This window comes from Aspergillus mulundensis, assembly GCF_003369625.1.
Source record: "Aspergillus mulundensis strain DSM 5745 chromosome Unknown scaffold_3, whole genome shotgun sequence".
Lineage (NCBI taxonomy): Eukaryota > Fungi > Ascomycota > Eurotiomycetes > Eurotiales > Aspergillaceae > Aspergillus > Aspergillus mulundensis.
In genome coordinates, this window is record NW_020797891.1 from 2,910,111 (window position 1) to 2,927,128 (window position 17,018).

The 17,018-nt window shown below is 52.0% G+C and overlaps 8 protein-coding genes across 8 annotated transcripts; 4 read left to right on the forward strand and 4 right to left on the reverse strand.

Annotated features, from left to right (window-relative positions):
- Positions 1 to 217: 217 nt before the first annotated feature.
- DSM5745_04369 (uncharacterized protein) lies at positions 218 to 1,027 on the reverse strand (the record flags this gene model as incomplete). Its single annotated transcript, XM_026746385.1, has 2 exons — positions 218 to 540; positions 595 to 1,027. The coding sequence occupies 2 exons, from the start codon at positions 1,025 to 1,027 to the stop codon at positions 218 to 220; spliced, it is 756 nt and encodes a 251-aa protein (XP_026605381.1).
- A 2,242-nt stretch (positions 1,028 to 3,269) lies between these two features.
- On the forward strand, positions 3,270 to 4,498 carry DSM5745_04370 (zinc-dependent alcohol dehydrogenase family protein; the record flags this gene model as incomplete). Its single annotated transcript, XM_026746386.1, has 3 exons — positions 3,270 to 3,434; positions 3,495 to 3,923; positions 4,007 to 4,498. The coding sequence occupies 3 exons, from the start codon at positions 3,270 to 3,272 to the stop codon at positions 4,496 to 4,498; spliced, it is 1,086 nt and encodes a 361-aa protein (XP_026605382.1).
- A 145-nt stretch (positions 4,499 to 4,643) lies between these two features.
- DSM5745_04371 (glycoside hydrolase family 11 protein) lies at positions 4,644 to 5,354 on the reverse strand (the record flags this gene model as incomplete). Its single annotated transcript, XM_026746387.1, has 2 exons — positions 4,644 to 5,043; positions 5,089 to 5,354. The coding sequence occupies 2 exons, from the start codon at positions 5,352 to 5,354 to the stop codon at positions 4,644 to 4,646; spliced, it is 666 nt and encodes a 221-aa protein (XP_026605383.1).
- A 1,198-nt stretch (positions 5,355 to 6,552) lies between these two features.
- DSM5745_04372 (uncharacterized protein) lies at positions 6,553 to 7,172 on the forward strand (the record flags this gene model as incomplete). The annotated part of the gene is made up of 3 exons (XM_026746388.1): positions 6,553 to 6,601; positions 6,648 to 6,920; positions 7,039 to 7,172. 3 exons carry the CDS (start codon positions 6,553 to 6,555, stop codon positions 7,170 to 7,172), a joined length of 456 nt encoding a protein of 151 aa, XP_026605384.1.
- Positions 7,173 to 9,093: 1,921 nt separating this feature from the next.
- On the forward strand, positions 9,094 to 10,171 carry DSM5745_04373 (intradiol ring-cleavage dioxygenase; the record flags this gene model as incomplete). The annotated part of the gene is made up of 2 exons (XM_026746389.1): positions 9,094 to 9,818; positions 9,895 to 10,171. The coding sequence occupies 2 exons, from the start codon at positions 9,094 to 9,096 to the stop codon at positions 10,169 to 10,171; spliced, it is 1,002 nt and encodes a 333-aa protein (XP_026605385.1).
- Positions 10,172 to 10,506: 335 nt separating this feature from the next.
- Positions 10,507 to 11,586, reverse strand: DSM5745_04374 (non-structural maintenance of chromosomes element 1 family protein; the record flags this gene model as incomplete). Its single annotated transcript, XM_026746390.1, has 3 exons — positions 10,507 to 10,752; positions 10,802 to 11,415; positions 11,466 to 11,586. The coding sequence occupies 3 exons, from the start codon at positions 11,584 to 11,586 to the stop codon at positions 10,507 to 10,509; spliced, it is 981 nt and encodes a 326-aa protein (XP_026605386.1).
- A 360-nt stretch (positions 11,587 to 11,946) lies between these two features.
- Positions 11,947 to 12,630, reverse strand: DSM5745_04375 (zinc finger CCCH domain-containing RNA-binding protein; the record flags this gene model as incomplete). Its single annotated transcript, XM_026746391.1, has 2 exons — positions 11,947 to 12,275; positions 12,330 to 12,630. The coding sequence occupies 2 exons, from the start codon at positions 12,628 to 12,630 to the stop codon at positions 11,947 to 11,949; spliced, it is 630 nt and encodes a 209-aa protein (XP_026605387.1).
- A 649-nt stretch (positions 12,631 to 13,279) lies between these two features.
- On the forward strand, positions 13,280 to 16,597 carry DSM5745_04376 (uncharacterized protein; the record flags this gene model as incomplete). Its single annotated transcript, XM_026746392.1, has 1 exon — positions 13,280 to 16,597. The coding sequence occupies one exon, from the start codon at positions 13,280 to 13,282 to the stop codon at positions 16,595 to 16,597; it is 3,318 nt and encodes a 1,105-aa protein (XP_026605388.1).
- Between the last annotated feature and the right edge of the window lie 421 nt (positions 16,598 to 17,018).

The following is a 17,018-nucleotide window of genomic DNA, read 5'->3' on the forward strand; positions in this document are numbered from 1 at the left end:
TACAGTGGAGTGATCTACTTAGCAGTTGGATGCTTCTACTGTCAATGATCTACAAACTATACAGTGAGAGAGATTTCAGACGAGCAAAGACATTGTATTATTGTATGCTATCATGCATATAGTCATGAGCAAGTAGATAAGAGACAAACATAGTGTAAGACATCCAAGACTCCAGAACAATTTGAATCAGAATACATATTTAATCAGAAACAACATGCTAAAAGCTTTGGTTTTTCTGCACCTGCCCCTCAAGAGACCATTCCTTTCGAGTGTCACTCCACTCTTTGAGGAAGGGGAGGGCCATTCTCTTGGGGCTGGGCGCGTGGATGATGGGGTCTGTGTCTGTGTCTGTGTCGAGCTCAGCCATGTCGGCAGTCCTCTTCTTGCTGTTGCTGTTTCTGTTTGCCTGCAGGACGCGGATGTCGTCGGGGGATTCATGGATGATGGACATCCACTCATCCAGCTCGGAGTCAGAGTCAGAGTTGGGCAGTTCCGGCTGAGACTCCGAGACCACGGCGCTGGTGTCCGAAGACTCGTGGTCTGGCACATGTTAGCTGCTTGTTAGACGTAATGGTGGCAAGAACCGGAACGTACCTTCCTGAACACGGCCGAAAGCACCGGCCACAGGGGCGCTGGCGCTGGCCGGACTCTCACTGCCGCTGCTGCTCTCGAGGTCAGGCATGACCATGGCCGGAATCGGCTGGCTCATCATGTAGTCATTGAGAGCCTGATTCCGCTCGAGGGTATCCAGTTTCACGGCTTTGCGGTCATACCGCAGGAGAGCTTCGACGAGGTCGAGTTTGGTCTCGACTACGATCTCAGCGGCGTAGATGATGGCATCGTTGAATGCATCGAGAGCCGGATAATAGGACATGACTGGGGTTCTCTCTGCTACGCGCTTGGCTTTGAGCTCTCGATCTAGGCTTTCGATGCTCTCTGCGAGTTCGAGTTGGAGGTCGATCACGTCCTGGTCGGCGTGGATGACGTCTTGTTTGGCGATGTCTTTGCGCAGTGACATTCGGGCCATGGTCGAATGTTACAATTGAGATAGATAAAGATGAGGGAGATGAGATGGAGATGGCAGTGGCTGCAAGATGCTGATACTGCCTGGAAGGTGATGGTGAGAGATGTAGGAAGATGGAAATGATCAGAGATCAAACAGGCCTTCAGCGCTATATGAAGCATCATGAAAGTCAATTATGACTCTTCAAAGGACCTACGGACCGGAATACTGTTGCGCACTGGTCAGCCACTACAGAAAGAAAGAGGCGATGCTGGTTTAGCAATGTATGTGCTGTTTGATCTGGTCTTGTCCACCCAATGGACCGCTATCCCGCTCCACAGAGCAGGATCAAGCTTTCAGATCAGTGTATTCATTATGGACATACTGTCCTATCATTTACTATCACTGTCAGCATATATTGTGACTCATGGCAGGACTCTATTGATGTTTAGCTGTGAACTATACTGCAGCCGTCCGCGTAGAGCCAGCTGCACAAAGCCACACCACTTCCCCAGGTTTCTTGCATCATCTCTATTTAACTAGAGTTTCGGAGCCAACAGCCCAGTGACTCACTTTCTCTGTTTGCCTTTGACGGAATACAGTGATAGTGATCAGCCAGAACAGTATGTTGCTCTGTTTCCCGTTACCGTTCTATTTCCCTCCCACCCATACACTGCAGGACAGACCACGTACCATGACTGTAGAGAATACATCTCACTGCATCAATTGTTATGATGATCTTCATACCGGTATTGCAATGGCCACTGCGCCGCTCCAACTTGTCAGAGGCTAGACCATTCCACTCCATCCCGCTCGGCCTGGCTTCTACCTACCTTCATCCCGCACCAATGGGGGCAGTGACGCCGGTACTGTGTATCACAAGACAGGACAGTCACAGGAATCAATTGTCCTATTCTCTGCCAATCAATGTTAGGACTCAAGTGGTGATCCAGAAACAACGGGCCGTTGATGCAGCTTTCCGCATCAACCACTTTCCATCCCCATCTCCATACACATCGCATCTGCCACCCTCCCATCCCCATCTCAATCCCATCCCATCCCATCATCACAGAATAATTCCAGCCCACCAACAGAAAGTACCCTACGCCATTCTCCAGACACCCATCGCGTCCCATCGCGTCTCAGCTGACGTTCTAGTACAATCAAACTCTCTCCACACGAACCAAGCTCGATTGCCTTCCGGACTTCCACCCCGGTCAACGATTACTGGTCCAGCTAAGCGAGCTGGTGATCCTTTCAGCGCCGTGACAATACGACGCGAACCTGCCATCCAGATCACCAAGCTCACCAAGATCTTGCCTTCTGGCCGAGACGCGTCCATGTAGGGGCAGCTGGAGGCTGTTCCCCGGCCATTTACGTCACCGTCCGCCCATTAAGCGGCTGATGTTCTGGGCAACGTCTACGCAGCCGAATCGATGACAGGCCGCTGCACGACGAAGAGAATTGGGGTGGTATTGCGCTGGAGCTCGCCTGGTGCTTGGGAGTTTCCAGTGAATCGATCTGCGTTGACCTTGTATACAGCTAGCTAGCCAGCATGAAAGAAACATGTTTAAGCCCGGAGAATATTTAAGAACTTGGTTGCTTGGTAGCCTAGGGTAGCGCTATAGTCTCGCCTATCTAGAAATAGAATGAATACAGCAGACGATACAACCCCAGATCGCGACCAGAAAGAAGGGCCAGGTCAACAGGGTCCAGTTCACGTGTGGGCGTGGTAGGTACGTCATAAGCTTAAACCAAGCATACACGCGGTAAGGTTTAGGTATGGTTGTGGTCTGCCTTAGATATTAGGCATTTATGCTGTGCGATGTACTGTAACTAAGAAGTCATGAACTGGGTACTTTAGCCGGTAGCCTTGATAGAGTCCAACGGTCCCTGGCGGGTTTATCGTATGAAAGAGAGAAAGTTAGGTAAAAAAGAGTGTGGAAGTTTTGGTCGCTCCTTCCTCAAATCCAGGCAGCGCCGCTACGGTACCCAGACATCAACGTATCACAATAGCAGTACAACTTCCTCGTACAAGTTCAATTCTTCGACAATAATGATAACCTCAAGAAACCCCAGCCGCGTTCAAAATCTCGGAACAAGTGGGTACTTCATGACTCGAATTCTTCAGGCCATCCCCACAGTGGATTCTGCAGCCTTCCGTTGGAACCGCTGCTTATAAACCACATGTCCCCAGTCCCCAGACCGAGTTATGTCACTTGTTCCGAGTGTCCTCGCAGAGATACGACGCGTTGCGCAGCATACCATGTCGGATATCACAACGACCCCAGCCTGGATCCTAACGGGCCAGAACGGCCCTTCGTCCCTCGAATTCGTCGATGCCTTTGAGCTCCCGCCGCTCGGACCAAATGACGTTCTCGTCTGCATCCACGCCGCCGCGTTGAATTACCGCGAGTTGGCGATTGCGGAGGTCCGTACTTTCCCCTTTTTTCTCCTTAAAGGTCTTACTAACGCGTCATGCTATGCTTAGGGCAAGTTCGGCCTCCCCCTCACACCCCCCATAACCCCCTCCTCCGACGGCGCCGGCGAAGTCCTCAAAGTCGGAAGCGCAGTATCAACCTTCAAATCCGGAGATAAAGTGGTCGCGCATCTCACCGTTCACCAAGGCGACAACGAGCCGGCCACATTTGCGGATATCGGTGCGGGCCTGGGACAAGGCGTTCACGGGACGTTGCGGAAATACGCGGTTTTGCACGAGACGAGTCTGGTGCATATGCCGAAGACGCTGGGGTATAGGGAGGCTGCGACACTGACGTGCTCGGGGTTGACAGCTTGGAATGCGCTTTTTGGACCGGGGCTTGCCGCTGCGAAGACGGGAGTTGTCGATGTCGGCAAGGCGCTGGAGGGGAAGTATGTGCTTGTCCAGGGGAGTGGAGGGGTTAGTGTTGCTGCTTTGCAGGTAAGTCATTCCCTGTTGGCCTCCACCATATTAGCTTTGTTGCAGCTTAGTTGGAGGAAGATGATAAGACTGACGAGGCATAGTTCGCCGTCGCAACCGGCGCAACTGTCATCGCAACGACCAGCTCCGATGCCAAGGGCGCAAGGCTCTCCTCCCTCGGCGCGCATCACATCATAAACTATAAGATCACTCCCAATTGGGGCGAGGTTGCGAAATCACTTACGCCAAACAACCGCGGATTCGATACAGTCGTCGACGTCGGTGGTCCCTCGACCGTAGCACAGTCGCTCAAGGCCGTGAAGACGGATGGACTCGTTGCGCTGACTGGGCTACTTGGTGCGTCCGAGAATGTTCAGGTACCGTCCATCATGGATGGTCTGACGCATCTTTGCACCACGAGGGGATTCTTGTTAGGAACGCGGGAGCAGTTCAGGGAAATGAATGCTCTTATTGAGGAGAAGGGTGTTAAGCCTGTGGTAGATGAGCGGGTCTTCACATTTGCTGAGGTGAAGGAGGCGTATGAGTATCTGGAGCAGCAAAAACATTTTTCGAAGGTTGTTATTGATGTTGAGTGACAGCATACATGAAATATAGACAAAGAATGATACAACATAGGAGAAATAACAGTGGCAACGTCTTTGGGCTTAAACCCATGATGAGTAGTCAAAGGCCAAGGTATTGTCAACGGATTAGACTGAAACGGCCCTGATGGAAGGACGTTTAGGAAACGGTAATGGAAGCAGATCCGCTGCTCTGGTAGCCCTCGACAGCCACGATCTGGTAGTTGTGGGTACCAAGGGTCATGCCGAGGTTGGACCAGGCATCGAAGTGGTTCTGGGTGGTGACGCTGCCAGACTCGCGCTTGTTCTGGCGAACGGACCAGAACTGAGTAAAGGTGGCAGTACCCTCAATTGAGTCCGCGTTCTCGCGAGTCGCGGTGTAGATGTCGTAGGTTGAGCCGTCGGACTCAACAGTCCCCTGGTGGGTTCCAGCGGTGCCGGGGTTGTAATCGCCGTACGACTCGACGATGTAGTACTCGATCAGGGGGTTCTGCGTCCAGCCGTAGACAGAGAGGTAGCCGTTGCCGCTTGGGTTGAAGGAGCCGGAGTAGGTGATGGTCCTGCACAATTAGCTTCCCCCGCTAGGATACTTGAAGGCCACATACTGGGAGCTTCCAGGGTTCCATCCCTTTCCGCCGACAAAGTTGCCAACGTCCGACCACTCAACAGTGTAGGAGCCGCCATCGCCGTTGGTGTAAGTGACGTCGCCGCCGCCGTCGGTCCAGAAAGAGTAGTAGTAGCCGCCGCTGGTGCCGGTGGAGCTGCCGGTAGAGCGCTCAGCCAGGGAACGCTCGGCGACGCTCTGGTCGGAGGGGGCAGCAAAAACGGTGGCCGCAGAGCACGCAAGGAGGAGGGATGAGAAGGAGACCATGGTGACGGTTGTTTGTGTTGACTGTGCGGTAGAAGTGAAGCAGCTCGGGCTGCTTTATAGGCAAGTCCGTCATTGAAACCGGAGGTACTGCTATTTGTGGAGATCAGGAGTTTGAAGGACAATATCCTTCAAGCGGCCGGTTGATTCATGAAGTCCGTGGCTCCGTGAGTGGTCGCTATTCGGTTGACAGCGGAGGAGAGCCCACTTGGATGTCAAGATGAAACGCAGAACGGTGTCAAGCGAGAAGCTGTGTTTCGCATCACTATAAATAGGCTAAATCCGGCCCCTGTCTCAAGTATATTGGCTGTCTTGGCACATATAAGCTTCGCCTTCGCTTCATTCCGCCGCGGCAAACATGATCCGGGAAGTATAGGCTGAATGTGGGCAGAAAACCCGTAACTCATCCGTCCAACGGGCAGAGTTGAGAAGTTGTTCTGTGAGCGTCTTTCGGGGAGGTCTAAGCTTGAAGGGTGGAACTCCGCTACGTACAGAGATAACCCCGGTGGGTCTGACTCCTAATCAACCCTACACAACAAGTCAGTCGACAGGGCATCGAAGAGTAAATAGACGGATATAGGCTATAGCTTAGTACATACCTTCTGTTGCGATGTTTGTTTGAATTCCGATGCTCGGGTCGCACTTTTGTTGTCTCTGGGTTCGTCGGGCGTTGCTGATGCTTCTCAAGCATCATCTTGGTCACCAGAAGAATGTGGGAAGTTCTAGCCTCGCTATGCTGTCCGTAGGGATCAGTGGTTGAGGACGAAAGAGAAGAGGACGACGGAGGAATGATGGCCTGCTTGAAGCACGTGGCCCCACGTGTTCCTTCCCCGGGTTGGTCCTAGAACACTTCCAGCACTGACATTCTTAACCACCAGAACCAACTGAAGCTGGCTGCTCTGGTCAGATTCCTTCGCCTTGAACGGCTTAAGTCTGCATAAGATCCAGCGACATCAATACCTTCCTCCCGCCGTCCTTGATTCTCCCAAGTCTCGTCTCCCAAGTCTCGTTCGACGGCGCCTCCACAGGACATGAGAAGCTATCCAAACTAGCCGAGCCGGCCTCGCCTCAAGTTCGACATCGAATACATCACTGCGTCAGACTTCAGAGACCCGAATGTTGCAAGATTCAAATCCTCCGCGGTTCTTATAGCTCCGCCAGCGAGTCATCACGGTAGAAGCTACAAGCCACCCAGACAGCGATGGCTAGTCCGCAACCCTTGGCAATTCCACAAGATAAGAAACGCCAAAGTAAGTCTGCATATATTTTGAATCCTCTCAACGCCAACCTGACCAGCTCGCAGTCTCCGAGGCATGAACCCTGTTCGCGGAGAATTGATCTCCGGTGACAAAAATGGCTCGAATACGTCGTCGAGCTCGCCCTACTCGGTCGAGTTGGATCTCTTATCGCGAGTTGACGTGAAGAACGGCGCAAACTACAAGTTGCATCCTGTTCTCTCCCATGTCATGAAACTCAGAGACCAAACGACTTGGGCAAACGGAGGCAAAACCACCCTTTACACCCACGGCGGACCCCGCATAAACAACACTCCGCCGGATGACGGAGTCTGTACGTACAACATCGCGGATGGTTCATGGCAGTTGCAGTAGGCAAGCAAGGCCCGTGCTCCTGGTGTCCAGTAGTATAATTCCCTCCATAGCGCTTGTTACCGAGCTAACCTGCGCAGCACATAGGTACGGACGCCCCGGAAATCCAGGCAGTGTACTAGCTCAGCGGATATCGAAGCAGCAACACAACTACCGAAGAATCAGCGTGTACAACACGAGTTTGCAGTATAGATTCAAGTATCTCCAATATTGATGCCTTACTAATGGTACCTGCCCAAAACAGCGTTGCCTTGAATGTGTCCAGGAACACAAAGATGCCGAGCCTGGAATTAATTAGAACTGCCTACTGCACAGGGAACAATTATGGTCAGTACTTACTCTTATCCCAGTAGTAGCGACTCATGTACTCATTATTTATTTTTTAAAGAATGCCGGTAGCATCTTCACGGGATCCACCAGGTGTCTTACCAGCGATGCGCCAGGCCATGGCTTTTCTTTTGCTGGGGTTACTGACAACGTGCTTTCTGGTGGAGGTGTCTGGGTTGAGCTTGAGAGGCACGACATAAACGGCGGTCGCGGACAAGGACCCAGTTCTTACAGGCCCGGTCAGCGCAATGTCGCCTCCTCCGACGTGGATTCGGTCCTTCCACCGTCTTGAACGAGCCTTTTGTGCCCGTACAAGGATGAGCTCAATGGGTGCACTGACATTTGTCGGCGGTGAAGTCCATCTATTCAAGATGGGATAGATGCGAAACTCACTCAGGAAGGTTTTGCCACCTTGAACGCGGTCGAGAACCTCATAAGAACAGAACGCATGAGATTGTTTTCAGGTCTACGATAACGAAGAGCAAAAATGGTACAAGCAGCCAACAACCGGCAACGTGACACCACGGAACCAATTCTGCGCATCAACCATCCACGAGCCTAAGTCCTCCTCATGGCAAATCTATGTTAGCAACAGCGCGGATTTGGAATCCAAGGATATCCTCACCGACGTGTATGGCTCTTGACCCATCTTTCTTCAGGCCGCGCTAATCGTACTAAGGACATACCTCTCCGTTCCTGCTTCAGATGCTTTCGCGCTGAGTCTGGCGAATGGTCGAATGTCACATACCTGCCAAATGTTTGAGCGTCAGATATTCGGAATCGGTGGGCGCCAGGCCTGAGCTGATAATCCTTCAGCAGTTTGCTATGATCGCCCGGCATTTGCATACGACGCACAATCGGAAGTCGTCCGCAATGTATCCGACGTACGGCCAGCCTGCCCATTTAGCAACCATGGGCATGCATTGACCTAGTAGATTGAATGTCCGCGCTACCAACCCATTCCGTCCTCACTGCAGCAGCCGATTACATAAAGCAAGGTCCTTTCCCGTTACTCACCAATTGCTCGCTAGGTTTCCTCTTCACCATGATCCTTCCGGTTTATCCTCCTAGCGGAAACTCCATTAGCGAAGGCGCCATAGCTGGCGCAGTCCTCGGCGGCGTTGCGGGGCTACTATCATCGCCCGACTCATTGGTTTCTTATACGCAGAAGGCGTACTCGGGGAATGGATGATGATGCCGTGAACACCGCGATGGGGGAGTCGAACCAGCGCGGCACAGACGAACTCGAGGTAGACAATATATTTGGCGAGTGGGACGGGCGAAATCATTATCAAGCTCTACCCTGCCCCCATGGCGTCGACATATACAGAGGAACATTATCACTCCTATGAACAAGATAGATAATATTCCTCGCAATAAGAATACCAGAATTAATAATCGGCGGAAATACGGCCGCAGCTTCCCCACAATACCTACAGGTGCGCAAACCACTGGAGCTGATCGATCTTCCCCGCTCCCTGAATCGCATGTGGGGTTTTCTGTCCTCCTTTGCCAACTCTGTACTGCAGCTGCTGATCCTACGTAATCTTCGTAGAGTCCTACTCTTTACATCGCATGATCTCCAGTTTACATGTGGGGCCGCTCAGCTTCTCGAGGTACAAAAAGCTCCCCTCCTCAGGGGTATATGTGGCTCAATTGACGCTGACTGCTCAAGAACCCTTTACTTCTTGTTTCTGGGAATATCACCAGGTTTATAGGTACACTCGATCTTAATTCCAGCCTCAGAGCTCGATCAACGCATTCGCCCTACAATCCGACATCCCCCTCGAGCAACGCAACGCGACAAAATGCCCCCCACTACCCCTCCCACAGGCCTCCCGCCCATGAAAGACCTGACAACCGAAAACATCACCGAAAACGTGCACATCGTAAACAGCCAATGCCCGTCCCCACGACTCAAGTACCTCCTCCACCAAATCGTCTCCCACCTGCACGAATTCTGTCTTGAGACGCGCCTGTCCACCGAAGAATGGAGCTACGGAATCAAATTCCTCACGGAGATCGGGCAGATTAGCGATGATCTGCGGCACGAGTTTATCCTGCTTTCTGATACGCTCGGTGTATCCTCGCTCGTCGACGCGATAAATCACCCGCGCCAGCCGCCCGCCACAGAGGGGACAGTCCTAGGCCCGTTCCATACGCACGATGCAGTTGATATGTCTCACGGGGCAGTACTGCACACGGACCCCGACGCGACGCCGCTTTTCGTCCTGGCGTCTATCAAGGATACGGCGGGGAACCCGATTCCCGATGTGAAGGTTGATGTGTGGGAGGGTGACTCGAAGGGGTTCTATGATGTGCAGAATCCGAATCGGGAGGGCCCGGATGGGAGGGGTGTGTTGAGGAGTGATGAGGACGGATTGTTTTGGTTTCAGGCGATTGTGCCCGTGCCGTACCCGATTCCGATGGATGGGCCTGTTGGGAAGATGCTCAAGGCGCTGGGGAGGCATCCGAATCGGCCGGGGCATGTGCATTTTATGCTTGATAAGCCTGGATGGGATCTCTTGATTACGTGAGTGTGCCATATTGGTCCTGGTCCTTTTCTGCAATATTTTGATGGCGGATGTGCTAATAATTGGTCGATGTAGTGCGCTCTACCCCCGCGGAGACCCCTACGAATCGTCAGATCCGGTGTTCGGCGTGAAGGAGTCACTCGTCGTTGACCTGTCGACTGTCGAAGACGAGGAGATGGCGAAGAAGTACGGTGTTAAGGTGGGGACGAAGCTGCTGAAACATGACTTCGTGCTTTTGTCAGAAGAAGAAGCCCGTGAGTTGCGCAAGAAGAATGCTATCGAGGCTATGGAGAAGCAGGGGAGAAAGGTTGTTTTCCATGATGATTTGCCAGTACCGGCAGATGATTCTTGATTCATTGGTTTCGTGGTACATAGGTTTCGGGTATATGTCATAGCTTGCTCTTGTTGAAATGTTGATTCCGCAGGCCGGTTCATTTCATGATGCGTGTCATCAAGTCATCTTAGCTACGTCGAATAGTGCTCGCATTGTATGGACACAGTTTGAGTGGTCGGGGCCAGCTGTGCCGCCTTGGAGCAGTGAAACTGACTGATGTCCGCGTCGTGTGCGTAGTGCGAGTAGGGCGGGACCATCTGTAATCTGCAAAGATGTGCAGCTTCTCAATGGACCGTAGGGGGTTCGCCTTCAATTGTCACTGCAATATCCGGTTGTCGTCAGTTCTCGATTGCTCAATCGGATTCTTCCTCGCTCATCTCATCCGTAGCCTGGGTCAACTGCGTGCTTGGTCCCACTCCGCTAGGTCGGACATTGCTCCGTCTCTGGCCTGAGGATATAGCACGCTCGCCGACATATTTATCACCCGGCCATGGCGCCCTGCATATCGGACATTGCTCTGCCTTCTGCACTCGGAAGAAGTTGCGCATACAGCGGTCGTGTAATCGGCCGGCGCAGTCACGGTTACCGCATCGTTGTCCCTGTTCGGTCAGCACATCATAACTCGTAAAAAATTAGGAGACAACATACAATCGTGATAATGTCCTTGCAAGCAGCGCAGAACTTGATCTTCTGATTTCTCCGCCCGCCTTCATTCTCATCATTATACGTCGCAACAAGCCAACCCCTCAACTCCATCAATCCGCGTGGGCTCAGCGTATAAAACCCCTTCTGGCTCTTCTCAAACCAGCCATCTTCGCAGAGCTGCTTCAGGACTGTCTCCGCCTGTCCCATAGTCAGCGGCTGCGCCGCCCCGCCTTGGGTAGCTTGTGTTGCGGAGCCGGACTCGCGTCGGTTGCTTCCGCCGACTTTGCACTCGTTAAGAGCCTCCATTGTACTGAGAGAAATTGCCTCCGTAATCTTATTGTTATTCGTTTCGAACATCTTGTCCAGAACACGTTTGACGTAGGAGATCTCGTCGGCCGTATGTGTTGTCGCGAGTTGCGTCAGGCCGTCGCTTGTTGTGTTTACCAAGGCGTAGACGCGTTCGGGGTTCACTTGTTCGTTTGTGGGGTCGTCGAGCTCGACTTGAGGGATGGTACTGCGGATTTCGAGGTCGAGGGGTGAGATTGCGCTGTTCGCGGCCATGACGAATGAGTTCAGGTGGTTTTCTGTGATGGCGTTAGGGGAGACGGTTTCGCCTCCTGGGACAGGTCAGTAAGCTGGCTTGCTTCGTTTCGGATTCTTGACTTACCGTGCACTGAGAGGATGGCGGCGAGTATGGGCTTTGCTTCTGTGAGGGTCATCGTTGACCGGGCCATCAGGGCCTGGAGGAACGCCCGATTGCTGTCATCGTAGCCCTGTCTTCGTGACATTTGAGATGCTAGTTTTTAGTGGTACGAAAAATATGCTGGAGAATTGACGCGATGCGACAGCAGGTAATGAATTGCTTTGAAATAGTCAGTGTCGAAAGATGATTGCGGGGTGTCTTTCTTTGTCCGCCGGGGGACGCGACAGACGCGCCAAAATCAAAAACGCCAAGACCTCCCATATCTCCCAATCAGGAACGCTGAGGCGGGCGCCCCGGATCTCTGGATTGCTACGGAGTACAGGACACATATTTTAGGCATTTAATTGCTTTTCCATTAGTAGGTAGCCACGCCGTTGCTATACTGTGATATCATAAATAAAGTACACGATCATTCTCCCAACGCCGCTATAAAACAGACAATCGTTCAGTATCTCCGCCGTGTAGGCTCCGGGCTAGGACTGCGGCTGGCGCTCCGGGCATCGCGACCACGGTCCTTCAACCACTTCTTCGTGCTGAGGCGAAGCTCACGGTCGAGCTCGTTGCTGGGGTCTTTCCGGTGGATGAAGTTGCAGAACCCGCCGCGTACACAGCCCTCGCCACTATTGAGCCTGCAGCACGCTTCTCGGAAATCGGTGACTGGTGATAACTCGCAATATATCGGTCGCGCGGCATACCATCGAGAGTTGAGCGCATCGCAGGCGGCCTGCGCATCCTCTTCGTACTTGAATCGGGCGTAGACGTTTCCGATCAGATCTGCGGAGACGAGTGTTAGTTCTGCGACATATAAACCAGGGAGCGATGACTTACGGTCGTTGTTGTTGTCGCACACTACTAATTCCTCCAACTCGCCGTATTTGCACATCTCGCACCAGACGTCCTCGTAGAATGCATCAAAGTGGTTTTGCAGTTGACTCGGGTTCATTTTGCTCTTGGGATCGTAGGCGGGGTTCTGGTACATGTTTGGCATCAGGACCGTCTGGGAGTAAGACGGCTTGACATGTTTGCGCGAGCACCGGTCGCCGTGTCTGCAGGCGCCGATCTTGTAGTAGAAGGAGCAGTTGACCTTGTCTTGTTCGGTTCCGAAGATGGAGGCGAGGTAGTTGGCCATTGTGAGGGCGATGCGGTATGCAGGAAAAAGGGTAAGATGAGGGGCCGATGAGTTCTTGAGGATCAGCGAGGTTGAAGTGAGGTTGTGGCGAGGATGACAAGGACGAGGGCGCGGTGACAAGATGGCTTCTCCGACAAGATCCCCAGCTCTGAAGATTCTGGAGATCGACCTCAAGCTCCGGACCGCTGCTGACTAATTTGATGCCTGAGGCGGAAGCTTCTAGATCCTCCACCACTGCCGCTTTCTCATCTCCAATCACTCCAGTTTCGCGTTGACGGTTCATAGTTTATCATAATTGATCTCAAATGCTTACGGTGCTGTTCTATATGCGCTGGTCTGAGCTTGGTTATTGTTGCAGCTATGAAACGATGCCTTTCGAATCCATACAGCTGGCTTCCTGATCTATATCTTCATTCATGTGACCGCACGCTTCCATACAGCTCTTGAGAAGTTATTCGAGGAACTTAGGACGATTGGTCCTCCTTCTGGCTCCTCAACCTCAACGCCATGCTGCGCCAGGGTCGTTGGCGCTCGGGCGCTGCGCCCCGCATTATCGACCTCAGCCTCACTCGCCAGCAAGCGGCCGGGCATATCAAAACGGGTCAATTTGCACTTTTGAATCACCACATCATGCTCCTAACACTACGCCATGAAAAAGCCTCGCTTACCACTTGAAAGCTATACCGTAGGATGGGTCTGTGCCCTACCGCTCGAGCTCGAGGCGGCCCGGATAATGCTGGATGAGCATCACCAGGATCCACCACGTGAGCCGCATGAGGCGAACATCTATTGCCTTGGGAGGATTTGCGAGCACAATGTTGTTATTGTATCCTTGCCTGCTGGTCGCTATGGGACAAACGCCGCCGCTGTGTGCACCGCCCAGATGATGGAAAAATTCCGGTCGATCAGGTTTGGCTTTCTAGTCGGCATCGCCGGTGGTGCTCCTAACGACGAAGTGGATGTACGGCTTGGTGATGTTGTAATCGGTCAGCCTAAGGGCCACTACGGCGGCGTTGTCCAATACGACCTTGGGAAGATCGAAATTAGGGGAGAAAGCCGCCGAACGGGCTACCTCCATCCACCGCCAACGATGCTTCTCAATGCTCTTGCCAAATTCCAAGCAATGGGAAAAGATCGAAGCGACTACATTACGTCCCGTCTTTCGCTAGTCAAAGGCGTCCAAAAGCCGAAGTTGGATAGGTTGTATGAATCAACATACGACCATGTCGGAGACTCCTGTTCTGACTGCGACTCTGTGAGACTGAAAGAAAGGCCTGATCGTGTCGAACAAATTCGAGTACATTATGGAACTGTTGCTTCAGGTAACCAGGTCATTAAGGACGGTGTCACGCGAGACAGGCTAAGCCGGGAACTCGGGGGTGTTCTCTGCTTCGAGATGGAAGCAGCAGGTGTGGTTAATACCCTTCCTTGTCTCGTTGTACGCGGTATCTGCGATTACTGTGACTCGCACAAGAACAAAGATTGGCAGAGATACGCAGCTACAGTAGCCGCGGTGTGCACAAGGGAGATTTTCGATATCATTCCAGCTCCGCAAGTTACCGGGGTTGCCGCTGACGTGGATACCAGGCGCCGCTTTGAAAAGATGTTTATGACCGATCCTCGCGTTGAACGAGCCAATTTGGTCACTGGCAAAGGAGCTAGAGTAGACGGCACCTGCGAGTGGATTTGTGAGAATGAGCTTTACAAATCCTGGCTGAACACTGATGGGCCGCCACTACTTTGGATATGTGGAGGTCCTGGCAAAGGAAAGACGATGCTGTCAATCTATCTTACCGAGGACCTTGAAAGACGCATGCAGATCAAAGGAAGCGGCAGTGACCTACTGTTCTATTTCTGCAAACACGAGTCTGACAAGTGCAATTCCGCAAAGGCTGTCCTTAGTGGATTGATACACCAAATCATCACCAAAAACCCAACCCTTTTTCGCCATGCAAATTCCTCCTTTGACACCGATGAGAAAGCGGACTATACTTTGTCATCGCCAGAAGGACTCTGGGCCATCTTCCGAGACATCGTGCATGATCCCGAAATTGGTCAAGTTTTCTGCGTCATTGATGGACTCGATGAGTGCGACGAGGAGTCCATAAGTTTCTTGGGGCCCAAATTTCAGCAGCTCTATTCAGGCAAACAAGGTGACCATCCCTCGTTGGGGTTTCGGGTGGCGGTGGTCAGTCGGGAGCTTCATGCCATGAAGGGCTCGCCGACAATTCAACTGGATCCTGACTTTGATGAAGAAATTAACAGCGACATCACACTATTTGTTCGCAGCCGAGTGAATGAGCTGTACAGAATTGATGGCTTTAACTCGACTCTGGCCGAGCATGTTGAGAAACTTCTCCTTCAAAGGTCGGAAGGGACTTTTCTGTGGGTTGGTTTTGTTATAAACGAGTTGCTACAGAAAACCACCTGCAGTGAGCTGCTAGCCTCCTTGGATACTCTTCCCAAAGGTCTGCCGGGAATTTACAACCGGGTCTTGCTAAAAATCAACGAAAAGCACCGGCAAGTTTGTGGTCTCATCTTATGCTGGGTAGCCCTTGCGCTCCGTCCTTTGACCATTGATGAATTGGCAGGTGTTATCCACACAGAAGATTCAACGCTATTGGACCATGATCAATCGGTGCTGGATCAGCTTGCGCTCTGTCGACCGCTTCTCCGGGTGCAGGATAGAACTATCAGCTTCATTCACGAGTCCGTCCGCGAGTACTTGGTTATGGATAATGATGGTAACTCGGCCGTGGCCACTCTTAACATCGATTGGGAAGAGGGGCACCTCGAAATTGTCCAAACTTGCCTGGATCTCATCGAAAATGCTTTCGGTAAGACCGACAATCCTGGACCTCAGCGACCGCCTATCTTGAACTATGCTATACACTATTGGACGGACCATGCTCGCTTCGCCAGGGCATACGGCGATTCAATCTTCAACATGTCCCGTCCTATGTTCGGGGGAAAGGAGCCGGTTGCTTACAAGTGGTTCGCTACTTATATGGAGGATGATTTGTGGACACTTGGAGATTCGACTCTTCATATAGCCGCGCGCTTTGGCCTTACTCCATGGGTACGAAAGTTACTGATGCTGATGCTGAAGCGAAAGATATGGAAGTTCCGTATACGATCTTATGTCAACTACAAAGGCCTGGATGGATGTACTGCCCTCCACCGATGTGTTCGACGAGGACACGATGCAACCGCCCAGTTATTGTTGGAGCATGGGGCCGATATAAACGCGAAAGATAATCAAGGAGACTTTCCCATGGCTTATGCGATTTCAAGCGGATCGGTCTCGATGGCTCAATTCTTAATTACTCATGGGGCCAAGGTCGATATACATAATAATAACGGCTACACGCCGTTGGCGATGGCGTGCCTAATCGGACGCCTAGACATGGTTCAGCTTCTTATAGCACATGGCGCCGCTGTCAATCGCATTGGCAAGCATAAAGCCCCCCTCTCTGCTGCCGCCATAAGAAGAGCCGACGACATCGTTGACCTTCTAATCAAGCGTGGTGCTGACGTCAACGCCGTGGACGAGAACGGCCTACCATTGGACATTGCAGTTGCTCAAGTGAACACGAGGATGGTGCAGAAGCTGCTCTCCTGCGGAGCTGACCCGAACTACATAGATCGGCACGGCATCCACATCTTGTTCATGCCAGTGGTGCATGAAGATCATGAAGAGTTGGTGCCGTTGTTTGCCGAGTACGGTGCTGATCTTAATTGGTCAGATAGTAAATATGGGTGGACACTGCTACACTGGGCAGCTTACAGCAATAGAGATGCGGCGGCAAAGGCACTGCTGGATCATGGAGCAGACGTCTTTGCTAAAACAAGCATTGGGGAGGTTCCGAGGGCAATCGCTATGCGAAGAGGGCATCATACAATTGTGCAGATGCTTGATCAGCACATAGAGCGACTGCAGGGTGGGACTGCTATCATACCTTCCTAATATTTCGCATCGCACTGCAACCATGTTCAGAGATCCAACCATCATCCACGATTTGGATGCTAGAACCACGAATGGAACGATATGTTTGAGTTCCACACAGGTCAAAAGAAGAATGGCGCCACTGACCCGACCATGTTAGTCACTCGCCGCTTTGAACGTTTTTGAGCCTGGGTTTCTTACTTTGTTTGCTCCCTTTTCTTCAGCTGAGATACACCATCCTTGCATAGCACACGTCATGTACCATTTTCTAGCGTCTAATCAATTGACTTGATGTACTACAATCTAGCCTGAGCCTTCCGCATTGAAAAAAACTTCACCCTTAACAGTGACGTCCACCTTGGTAAGTCTTGAAATCGACCTTTCTGGGCATAAAGTACTTCGTCCTCTAAAACAACATTCACTTGCTCCCCTATCTATCAAT